A 12051-nucleotide genomic window follows, 5' to 3' on the forward strand; every position below is an offset into this window, starting at 1 on the left:
TGTCAAACTGGTTTGATTGGACTGTCCTCCCCTCCCCTTGATACTTGGCAAAATTTTTATCTGGGAAGCTGCCTAGAGTAGCCTAGAGCTTCCCTCTCTGGCCTTGAATGAGGAGTCCATGGGAAGGAAAGAGGGGCTGCTGGGAGGGACAGAGATGGACAGCTGGGTAGAGTTCACACTTTGTTCCAAACACACAAAAGAGACATAGGTGCACATGTATGTAAACACAGAGGCCTAGGGAATTCAGGACAAAACATAAAAGGTAGGATTACACCTAGACGGATGAGACCTTCTCAGGCCTGATATATTGTTTTTATTTACAATTTGCTTTCACAGAGCTTTAGAAGAGGAGGATCAGAGTGGGTGTCTGCCCAAGTTTACATTTCTACTTTGAGGATATGCTCAGGGAGGTATTGGATAGACACTTGGAGGGTGGGCAGTAGGAAGACACCTGGACCGTTCCTGCTTGCTCCCTGTCTCCCCTTGATGCTGGGGCCATAGCACCTGCGGGGCTTCCTGCACTGAAGGATGGTCCAGGCTAGACACTGGAGGATACCTCTGAGAACTGGGTTGGGCATTTCTGGGATGGAGCCAAGATAGGTTGGACTTGACATATGCCAGTGTTTGGCCAAATTGGCCAGGAGGTTAGAAAAGGTGTGTGTGTGTGTGTGTGTGTGTGTGTGTGCGCGCGAGTGTGGGGGGTTACTTGGGAGGGGTGTTGAGAGAGTGCACATTTCCCAGCTACCTTTCTCCTGTGGGTGGGAGGCTTGGACTTTGGGAAGGTGACATCAGTTCTCTTCTCCTCCAGGTCTCTTGAGGAGCTGGGGTGGGCAGAGTTGGCTTCCGGTTGGGGCCCAGTTCTATGGGTAGCTGTCACCTCCTGGATACCCTGGGGCTTGGGACTGAGGTAAGCAAAGCAGAGGTAGAGGCCTGGCAGTGGCCCTGGGCCTCAGGTGTAGGTGTGGGAGGGTTCCTGGTTCCTGGTTCTCCAGCTCTTAGTACAGTGCCTCATAAGGGACAGAGTTCATTAGGGCTGCTTCTCCTGCTGAGATTTTCAGGGAGGTCAAGGGGCCTAAGTAGGCCCCTGTCTACAGGCTGGATATTGCTATCACAGCTGCCTTCCGGTTGCAGAGGTGGAGAGATTGTTGCATTCCATCTCGCCATGTGTGTCTAGTATTAGAAATGAGTCCCTGTTGGCATCTACTCCGAGGGAAAACTGGAGTCGCACAAGATGAGATGGAGGAGGGGCCTGTCTGCCGGCATCCCTAGGGCTCCGCACAGCCCTCTTTAATCTTTGCAGGGAAACCACTTTGAGTGGATCCTGTGTGTTGTTTCAGGCTTACGGACATTCTGGGGTCCTCCCTATCCTCACCTGAAAAGTGAAGATTATTGAAAAAGCCTACACGTCTTCTGTGTGCTTTGCTGTATTCATTAAGGCATGCTGTCACCTGTACCTTAACAACCCGTGGGCACCTGGGGGAAGGGAGTATTTCATGGTAAAATAGACAGGAAACTCTTTGGAAAATGTAAACACGCTATTAAACGGTGAGGTGTGATCAGATCTACTTATTTACCATAGGCAGGTCCTCCCTACCCCCATCATCCTTGTAGCTTCCCAAACATGTACAGAACACCCCATTGCCCAAATAAAGAGCAAAGGTGGGGGGAGGTAGGGGCAACTCTGGAAAGTCAGGGAAGGGAATAATGGAATGCTTCGCACTCACCCCTCTTTTGTATGTGAGGCTCCCTTTTCTATCCTTCCTTCTACCCAGCCACAGCTTGTTTCTAATTGTTTAGAGGCATAAGGCTTTAATTGTTTTATCCTAAAACCCAAGCCCTTGCAGCTCTTCATCGCCCTCTGGTGTTCATTTACTGCCATTTCTCAAGATCCGTCGTGATAGCCTGGCAATTGCCAGAGAAACCAGGGAGAGACTGAGTACAAGAAATATTTAATGCGGCCGGCGCGTGAGAAGTGGAGTGTGTGTGTGTGGGGGGGGTGGACACTCTAATCAGTGATTCCAGGAGAACAAGGATGCGCCTGACAAAATCATATTATTGTTGTTTTTCTTATATTATTTAATTTTCCTTCCTTGCTAACTCCTTAGGAAGTCTTTCTCACCTAAGATGCAAAGAATGTGTGTGTGTGTGTGTGTGTGAGAGAGAGAGAGAGAGAGAGAGAGAGAGAGAGAGAGAGAGAGAGAGAGAGAGAGAGAGAGAGAGAGAGAGAGAGAGAGAGAGAGAGAGAGAGAGGAGCTCGGAAAAGTAGGCTAATCTTCCAAAATAATCTGACCCTCCAGTACCAGCGAGTGAGGAGCAAAGAGGGTGAGCGTCCCCTTGTTTATCCCGGTTAAAAATCAGAAAGACATAAAAGGAAAATGAAGTGAACAATGACCACCACTCCCCCCCACCCCCACCCCCGCGCTCACAATACAATCTATTTAATTGTACTTCATACTTTTCATTCCAATGGGATGACTTTTCTCCTGGAGAACCTCTTGATTCTTGAACTCTGGGGCTGGCAGCCTGCAAAGGGGAAGCGGGCTGCCGCTCAGTGCAGGTTTTGCAGAGGTCTCTGTCTAGTGGGTGTTTTCTTTTGCTTAGCCCTGCCCCTGGATTGTCAGACGGCGGGCGTCTGCCTCTGAAGTTAGCCGTGATTTCCTCTAGAGCCTGGCCTTATCTCCGGCTGCACGTTGCCTGTGGGTGACTAATCACACAATAACATTGTCTAGGGCTGGAATAAAGTCGGAGCTGTTTACCCCCACTCTATAGGGGTTCAATATAAAAAGCCGTCCGAGAGCCGTCCAAGCCAGACGCGTTCCTGCACCGGCTCTGCGAGCCTGACCCGGTCTGCGCTGCCTTCCTCAAGCACCGCCTCCCCGGCTACCCGCGACGCTTTTGCTCTGGTGAAAAGGCCACTTGCCGAGGACCGCGCCGAGATCTCAATTAGCAGAGGCGATCGGAGCGACCAGAAGCCGTCTTCTTCGTTTTGCATTGAGTTCCATTCGCAATCGAGGTTTTTTTTTTTTTTTGCCTCTTTTTTTTTTATTCCTTTGCAGAATGGATTATTTTCCCGTGATCTTCTCTCTACTGTTTGTGGCTTTCCAAGGAGCTCCAGAAACAGGTAGGCAACACTTGCGAATCTTTCTGCTCCAACGCAGCGCTGTTCTCGCTTCTGTTTTCCACCCCCTTTTTATTACTGCAGCTCGAACAGCAAGTGCCTTGCAATTACTTCTGTGTCCTAGTGAAAGAAATAAAATACAAACGACTACAACAGAATATCCTATAGCTTCAAAATAACGTTGTAGCAAATATTGCAGAGTAGCTACAACTGAGGCAAAGATATATTTGAAATACGTGTGTTTAGGGTTACACGGTGCATTTAGGAGCTTATTTAAACGCTGCCTTGATAGTGTGTTAATGTGTAAAATATTTAAACACTCCAGCTTAAAGCCAAGGAATTTTATTCAGGTCATGCAAGCACAATGTGAGCAGTGAAATCACCTGCCGATCAACCGTGTGCTGAGTAACCCCGCAGGCGGTTTCAGGGCGAAGCACATGTTTTCTTTAAAATTTGTCACTATTGACTTAAGGTTTCATTTGGCAGATTTTTGGCATCCTCAAACAGTGTGAGCTCTATTTTCAGTTGTATTCACCTGTCCTGGGAGGGGAGCTGGGATCATTCCTGCCTGCTTAAGGAATTAGACAGTATATGGGCGCATCTGCTTGTCTCCTCTCCCCTGTTTTTTAAGGGTCAGTGCACTTTTTTTTTTGTCTTTTCATGACCCTAACCAAAGAGAAAGATGTCAAAGGGATGAAAACCCTGGAATGTGCCTGATCGTTTGAAATGAATAAAATCAGGCAGATAAGCTGCAGGGCTAAATTTTCAATGGAAAGAGACGATACTGTATTGAGCCAGAGGGAGGGAGGTATCATGTCCCATGCAAGCCATGCTGCCCCCAAGTTCTGAATTCTGAATCCACAGAGCACTTCCCTAGGTCTCTGTGCTGTAGCTTTGCTTTCTTCCTTGGCAACTTGTCTTCCACGGGCAGCGACCCCTGCAAAGCTAATTTCTCTTCCGTGTCTGGTCATTTTCTGGGAGTTCTTGCTTCCTACCTAGTGTCAAAGGTATTCATAGGTCATCTAGACTACTCTGTGTCCCTACACAAACTGGGAAGCAGTAGGTACCCCTAAAGGAAAGGTTATCTTGAGTAGGGAAGTGGCCCCAAAGCTGGGAATAAGCAGTCTGTCTTACTTACTTGTGGCCACAAGCCAATTTAACTCCTATGAGAGTTGTACCATCCCAAGTCTCAGGCATGGGCTCCCCCAAGATTCCACCAGACAGTATCCCTTCAAAGCTTCTTCAAAAGCCTAAGAAGTCCTTTCCTAGCTGCCCACTCCTCCCCGTGTGTGTGTGTGTGTGTGTGTGTGTGAGTGTGAGTGTGTGTGTGTGTGAGTGTGTGTGTGTGTGTGTGTGTGTGTGTGTGTGTGTGTAATCTCCCTGCAGGTGGATAAGCCAGGCAGGGAATGGGTGAAGTCCCATTAAGCATGGAGAACAAAGAAAGCCCTTTCCTTCTGTTTGTGTTTCTGGCTAAAGGCAGTTGAACGCCTTGTCTGCTTCTATTTGCGCTGCTAGATCTGGCCTGAATACTATGATGCAGGTGCTCTGGACATCTGAGGAGAGACCGGTATCAACCCCCCTGTTTCTCTTTGCAGCCGTCTTGGGAGCAGAGCTCAGTACCCGAGCTGAGAATGAAGGGGAGAGCCCCACTCCTAGCACATCCTGGAGACCCCGTAGATCCAAGCGTTGTTCCTGTTCCTCTTTGATGGACAAGGAATGTGTCTACTTCTGCCACTTGGACATCATCTGGGTCAACACTCCTGAGTAAGTCTCTAGAGGGCATTGTAACTCTAGGCATCCTTGGACTGTTCTGGGAGCTTTAGGCATCCTTTGACTGCTCCGGGGAGCTCCGGGCTTTAGCACTGCCAAGGACAAGAAAGTGCCTCCCAAGGGGAATGATGCTGAGATACCTCAGCTTAGTGTTAGCCATCTAGTAGAGGGTCTTCTGAGGTACTGGGAGACAGGCTGCTTTCTGTGGAACAGAGGGAAGGGGCTGAGGACAAGCAGGGATGTGTTGTGCATTTCAAAGCAAGGAAGGAATAGAGGGACTTAGCAGGAGGCTCTCACTTGGGTTTTCGGGGCCAAATAGTTCAGGTCCTGTGTAGGCTAGTTCACCCTTTACTTCTCCAAGGGGCACATCGCCATCTATTCCAGAGGAGAGAAGGGGTGGTGTAATAGGGAGTTAGAATGCTTTTGTTTTACTTATGGAAAAACTAAGAAACAAAACGTTGAAGTCCCACATGAAGAAACGAGCTGGTAGCAGGGGTAGAGCAGAGTCCCGAGCTTCCAGCTTCTCTCCTTGTCTTTAGAAAGCTCATTTTAAGGCAGAGATAGGAGCACTAGCCATAGGCTTCCCTTCCACCTTTTGCGTGAAGCAAGGCTGTTTCATCCTCATCCCCGACACTAGTCTACTCATCAGAAGCAATCCTAAGAAAGAACAAACACATTTATTCTGTCTGCAATGGCTGGCCAAATTCCAAACCAAACCAGACCCGCACCACTGTGGACCTAATCTTTAGCTGTGGTTCTACCAAGGAGAGGGCTGCATTCCTTGCTGTGAGAACTGGAGTGGACTCATTACAAGGGATTGGGTAGCATTTTGGCGCTGAGTCCTTCATACTCATCCGATTTTACCAAACTTGAGGAGCATTGTTCCAGTATGGCTTACTCCACCAGGCAGTGTCACTGGCATTATGGTCACACATGACTGAAGGAGAAAATCTTGTGTGATGGTTTTGCTTCAGTCCCTCAGTTTTCCTCCCTCCACCTATAATACATGCTAGAAAAGGAAGAAAACACAAAGCAGAAGCCCAAACAGAGGTGTTGTAATTTGGAACAAAACTGTGTCTAGAAGAAATGGAATATTGTTAAATATTGAGATAGAATTTCATTGAGGTAGATAAAACAAAAAGCTTTCGTTCTTCCATTTGGGAACATACACCGAGGGTCACTGATGGGCGAACATGCCAAATAACTTCCATGCTTTCCTATCATGAGCTGCCCCAATGCTGTCTGAGTTGTATGACTAAAGGATGTATCATTATAATAAAGACTATTAATTAGGCTAATATCTTTTCCTTCTGTCTTTCTATAATAGGCGTGTTGTTCCATATGGACTGGGAAGCCCTTCCAGGTCCAAGCGTTCCCTGAAGGACTTACTTTCCCCAAAGGCCACAGACCATGGGAATAGGTGTCAGTGTGCTCACCAAAAAGACAAGAAGTGCTGGAATTTCTGCCAAGCAGGAAAAGGACTCAGGTGAGTGGAAGCCCCTCTACCTGTCAATGAGCTGTGAAGCCCACTGGCCTTCTTCCTATGAGACTGCCTTTTCACTTTAGAGACCGTAGCAGAGTCCTGGAGAGTCAAGGTGAGCCTCAATACACCATTGCTAAAATGCTTTCCCTGTGTGTCTTAACAGAGCCCAAAACACCATGCAGAAAGGCTTAGAAGACTTCAAGAAAAGAAAAGCCTGTTCCAAGCTGGGCAAGAAGTGCATCTATCAGCAGCTGGTGGAAAGAAGAAAACTAAGAAGGTAAGAGGCTCACGATGACCGCTGGCCCTGGACAGCAGTGCTAATGCCACCCTCCCTGGCCCTTCCTAGAGAAAGAAAGCTCCCGTCCAGGACTGAATTGTCACAGTCTGTGGACTTAAAAGGGCAAAGTGCTCCTCAAATATTTGGGCCTTGAGTGCAGACACCTGCCCACTGTGTCATAGTACACACTGGCCTATAGGTGGACCGTCCACACTGAGAGGCAGCTAGGGCATTTGAGCATATTCAGGCTTTTCTTCTCTGGTTCTTTTATTTTCTGCTTGCCTCTAGAAGCTAAAAAATCAGGTCAAGGAAAAGACATTTAAAATATCTACATATGTTATTCAAAAAGTAGCAGTTAATTATTCAAATGGCCAAAGGGAAATAAAGCCATTAGGTAAGGTTGGTGAGATTTAGAACATACTGTTTTTCAGGTTTATTCCATTACTATTGTTTAAATGTGGAAATCTGAAGAGCCTGCCACTTCTCTTGCTTCCTGTAACACAGGAGAGAGCTGGATTAGGCAACCCCACAGGGGGGCTACAAGAAGCTTTTTGATGATCCTTCCAGAGTCTAAACTTTTGAAACTGAGAAGATGCGGGTATTAAGGGACCCTTGTTCAGACTTGTCACATACTCCTATCTCTAGAAGCTTCTCCAAGAAATCCAGGGGCAAGGTGTTCTGAGACCAAAGTGTTCTGACCCCAGTGTGGCAGCAGGGAGGGACTGTAGAACTGGTTACTGCTCCTGTACTGGACACCCACAGTTAGCTCCCTCCACACCTGCCACCCCTGCGCAGGACACCCACAGTTAGCTCCCTCCATACCTGACACCCCTGCACAGGACACCCACAGTTAGCGCCCGTCACACCTGACGCCTTGGGTTTGCTCTCCACTGAGTTACCTGAAGATCAGTACCAGTTTGTTACTTTGTCTGATATCAACTACTACATTGGTGTGGCAGTTCCTCATCTGTTCTTTCTCATAAACACACACACACACACACTATATTACACATTTTTTAAACTGTCATCAACTATTCGCTCAGGTCTACCCATTTCCCTTAATCTTCTCTCCATCCACCGTTAACTTCCATTTCCATTTCTTATGTGATTTAGAAGGTACCAATGTGCCACTTCTCCACAGAAGCAGAGGTTGAAGAGATTCAAATATAGTATTTAGTGCCAGATTCCTCTTAGGTGTGCTTATAGGATACTGCTTGAGGATTTATTAAAGAGTAACACACTGTCACACCTTATAAAAGGCTAAGAGCTAGAATTAATGTGTTTGTGCCAAATTCTAAATTTAGATGTTTCCTAAGCCAAGAAATGATTTCTTCTTTCTTTGTGTGTGTGTGTGTTTAAGTAACATTTATTTTTTCTTGTCTTGTTTTAATAGGTTGGAGGCCATCACCAATAGCATCAAGACATCTTTTCGTGTTGCAAAGTTGAAAGCTGATCTCTATAGAGACCAGAAGTTGGTGCACAACCGAGCACACTGACTATGGAACTTCCCTGTGCTTTGGAAGCCATCAAGTCCATAGGGCAAGTCCATGGCCAACTAACTCTGCACTCTCCATGCTGGCTGGGTTCTCAGCGAGAGCACCCATCCTGCTTCTACAACTTCTCACTTCAGACTGGCGGGGGCCAGTGTCTTTGTTCCAAACATTCCAAGAGAGGTTGAGATGTTCCCTAACCTGCCTTCATTTGCTTCTGCTGGTAGTGACTGCTTTTCGCCCCTTCTCGCCGTTTGGGAATGCCAGTGGACCTCTCAGAGAGCAGAGATGTGATGACATTCTAGGCTGGCATCGTCCAGGGAGGAAGGAGATTCCACACCAGGGTGGAGTTTCTGCAGAAAGTCCTTAGGGGGTATTTGTGTCTGACTCAGGCGCCTGGCACATTTCAGGGAGAAACTCCAAAGTCCATGCAAAAATGTTCTGAGGAATGCACAAATTAAAAACATACTCAAAGGACAAACACTTGAGCTTAAAAAAATAAGAAAAAACAGGACAAAGGTTTTTTTTTAGGTTGTAAAATGCAAAACTCAAAGCAACTGTTACTACTGTACATTAGGATGTGTTTTGTGAATATGAGTCTACCTCACCTTACTGCACTGTCATATATATTCCCCACCATTAATTATTGCCTCCCTATACTCTCTCCTCTCCTGCTATCAGACTCCCCATCCCCTATACTGAATCCTCGCCTCATAGAAGTCTAGTCTAATGTGTCAGTCAGTAGTAGATGAAACATTTCCATGCTAATCTGCTAGCCCTGATCTATGAGAAAAAGGATGATGGACTCCGGCCCCCGCCCTTGACCTTGGGAGATATAACGAAAGGCATAGAGTTGTTTGTGAAAGATCTTGAGAGCTGGTTGTGCTATATAACAGTAAAAGTTTGTTCCTGTATGTAACTGGCTAATGGAAAAGGTTAGATTGAATTTGATGTACTTATTTTTTTATAGATATTTATATTCAAACAATTTATTCCTTATATTTACCATGTTGAATATATGTCTGGGCAGGCCATATTGGTCTATGTATTTTTTTAAAATGTATTTCTGAATGAAATTGAGAACATGCTTTGTTTTGCCTGTCAAGGTAATGATTTTAGAAAATAAATATTTTTCCCTATTGTACTTATTTGTGAATTATTTCTGAAACCCCTAAGAAGTGATAATTCTGAAGGGAAATGGTTAAAGCTTGCTTTCTAGGAAGGTTGAAATTAGAAAGAAAGTAGGATGTTGGCTTGACTTATAAAGGAAACCTGATATGTTTCTTAAAAATTGCTTTTATGGATATTTGTCCTTGCAAGGTCATATAATAAGAAGGAAATAGTTATAAAGAAAATATTTGATAGTTACTAATATATGCTTTTGTACATTAAAGTACTTTTGGATTGTGTTAAGGAACACAAAATAAAAGCTTTAAGCCCTGTCTTTCCATGGAGTGCAGCCTCTGCTTCTCCTTTACCTGAAGCTATCCCCAGGGAGCACGTCCATTACCCTTGCCTTTCCAGCCATTAGGCAGCATCCAACAATTTAAGCTGATGGTGTGGTGAGAGGTGCTTTCTCCATAGTACCAGGCTGGAGGAAGTGGTGGAAATACGATCCTACAATGAATGCACCTACACACAGCTCCCCACCCCGGGGGCTGCTATGAGAGTAAGTCCTGCTTGCTCCTTGGACACTGCCAGTACCTTTTATTTGCCCAGAGTAAGTATTTTGTTTATCGAGGAACACTGGGAACTGTTGCTTCTTCCAAGCTCAGGACTGGACGAGTGCCCCAGAAGAAAAGACACCAGGAGCCTATTTTAAGACACTACACAGCCCCCCCCCTTCTCTTCTCTGGCTTTGCCAACTACTGGCAGAAACAGTGTTGTAAATGGTCGTATCAGCAAAGACTCAGGAGCTTGATGGCCTTCTAGAATCTTCACTGCCTTTCTCTGATAGAAACTGAAGGAATGCCCAGCATTTAACAGACTGATTACTGTCGTCTTAACAGTAGGACCCGGTAGGAAGATGTCAAAGGAAAATCTTTTGGCCTGTATGGCCAACATCCTGGGCAGGTGACTGCGATTCTTCTTCATCCTCAATTAAAGTATTAGCATTTTAAGCACAGTATCGGGTATAAGGGAGAAGTGAGTGTAGAGCTATTTTACATCACCTAATGAATTGCTTGCTAGTTGACTCTTGGGGTGGGGGGTGGCTCCTCAAGTCCCAGCTACTTCTAGAAGGTATTTAGCCTGAACTTGGCTATAATTTCATATTGCCCAAACTATTCAACTCTCTACCTCAAGAGCTCCCTCAACCACTCAATGAGAAACACTGTGTGGGGCGAGGGATTTTTCCCCTTCTTTTTAATAGTTGCAACAAAAGTCAAAGATGTTGAGGCAGTACCAAGAAAATGAAGGCTAGAGCTTAGAGAACACAAGTCCAGTTCATGTGAGAGGTAGCTGGGACAGGAGAAGCCGCTGAATTAAACAGTTTGGAGAAGGCTGCAACTGGAGTGATGGAGTTGTCACTTTTAATATGTCCCTTTGCTCTATGGTTACTGCTTCAGTAACTGGCAAGAGAGACACGAAGCAGCTGCTCTCTGGGACGCGGATCAGCAGCCAAGGAAGCTGGGAAGTTCTTGGGCAACCCACACTTTTCAGGCACACAGAGGAGGTTTCGGGCTTAGCCGTATCTAAAACCCACATAAGTCTGAGAGCTGCGCTGACAGGATGGTGGTCAGTCGCGCTTCCTCCTGGTGTTCCAGAAAAAAAGCTCGCTTTCTGGCAGGGCACTTAGGACAGATTTCTCTCTTCACTTTTAAGGACACAGCGGGGCTTTAATCTCAGGACTCCGAAGGAGAGCAGAGCCTGGGCAGGAAGTGGTGACCTTTGGCAGAGACTGGAGAGTGGATCCCACTAATGAGTACTTCCTTTTCTCCAGGGGTTAGCTTCTTTGGTGATGAAAACTATTGGTTTTAATTCCACCTGTGTTTCTCCAGAGCGCACCGATGCAGGGGAATTGTATTCAGTTAGAGATTCCTCAGAGAGAGACTTGCTAACATCACATTGGAGCTGTTCTTTTCCTTTTTTCTTTGAAAGAGAAGAAAGCAGAGACCCAGAGGAGGAAGTGAACTAAATTCACACAGCAGCAAAGGCATTTCCAAAGCTCACAGACCTGAACACCACAGAGTGGGCCATTTCACCCAGAGGCCCCTGGAGGTCATTGGGAATAGACACCCAAGGAAACCTTAGAAGGCGGTGGGGGGGGAGGGGAGGGGGAGAGGGGGAGTACAGAAGAATCTCCAGGAAAGCCTCACCTCCCAGCCTCTCAGAGAAAGTTAGCCGACCCAGCTGGATCTGGGGCTCCCTGGTAGAGCATTTGCCACAGGCCCTGGGCTGAATTCCTGGCACTACAGAAAAAGGAAGGAAACCTGTGCCAGGAGATGGGGTGGGTGGGGTGAGGTGGGGAGGACATTGAAGAAGGATATAAGTTTTATTGCATCATTAAATGAGTAGCTAGAGAAACTCTCAATTATCACTTTTAGATTTATTTATCAAATAAAACGCATATGTGAGTGAAAAGGAATTCTTTTAGTGATCTGGCATTCACTCTACAATACAAGGCAGTGTTTATCTTCTTCCTGTGTCTAAAGACTTGAAAATGCTGTTCTTAAAAACAAATTATTAATATGTACAACACCTTGTTCTCAGTGGAATGCATTCATTTCATCATATGTAGTTCCTGGGCTCCCAGTCTGAGGTTCAGGAGGGTGCATTGCCAGGGACTCTCTATGACCTTCTGGATTTCATAGTCACTTACATCTTTGTAGAGAACTTGACTTCCCACAGCATTCTCTTTTCCTTCCACCTGTAAGCCTGCTTCCCACCACAATCCTTTCAGGAAGCTAGAACC

At 46.1% G+C, this 12051-nt stretch overlaps 1 protein-coding gene across 1 annotated transcript; it reads left to right on the top strand.

Annotated features, from left to right (window-relative positions):
* The first annotated feature begins 2641 nt into the window (after positions 1–2641).
* Edn1 (endothelin 1) lies at positions 2642–9282 on the top strand. Its single transcript, XM_005066359.4, has 5 exons — positions 2642–3121; positions 4714–4882; positions 6216–6374; positions 6535–6648; positions 8042–9282. Exons 1-5 carry the CDS (start codon positions 3058–3060, stop codon positions 8142–8144), a joined length of 609 nt encoding a protein of 202 aa, XP_005066416.1. The 5' UTR covers positions 2642–3057; the 3' UTR covers positions 8145–9282.
* The last annotated feature ends 2769 nt before the right edge of the window (positions 9283–12051 follow it).

The sequence above is a fragment of the Mesocricetus auratus genome, unplaced genomic scaffold (genome assembly GCF_017639785.1).
Source record: "Mesocricetus auratus isolate SY011 unplaced genomic scaffold, BCM_Maur_2.0 Super-Scaffold_100013, whole genome shotgun sequence".
Classification (NCBI taxonomy): Eukaryota; Metazoa; Chordata; class Mammalia; order Rodentia; family Cricetidae; genus Mesocricetus; species Mesocricetus auratus.

Bases quoted from the DNA above. Each gene is read 5' to 3' on its own strand.
- Edn1 (XM_005066359.4), top strand. From the start codon at position 3,058: ATGGATTATTTTCCCGTGATCTTCTCTCTACTGTTTGTGGCTTTCCAA. The intron at 4,883-6,215 runs GTAAGTCTCTAG...TTTCTATAATAG, and splicing joins ATCTGGGTCAACACTCCTGA to GCGTGTTGTTCCATATGGAC. The intron at 6,649-8,041 runs GTAAGAGGCTCA...TTGTTTTAATAG, and splicing joins GAAAGAAGAAAACTAAGAAG to GTTGGAGGCCATCACCAATA.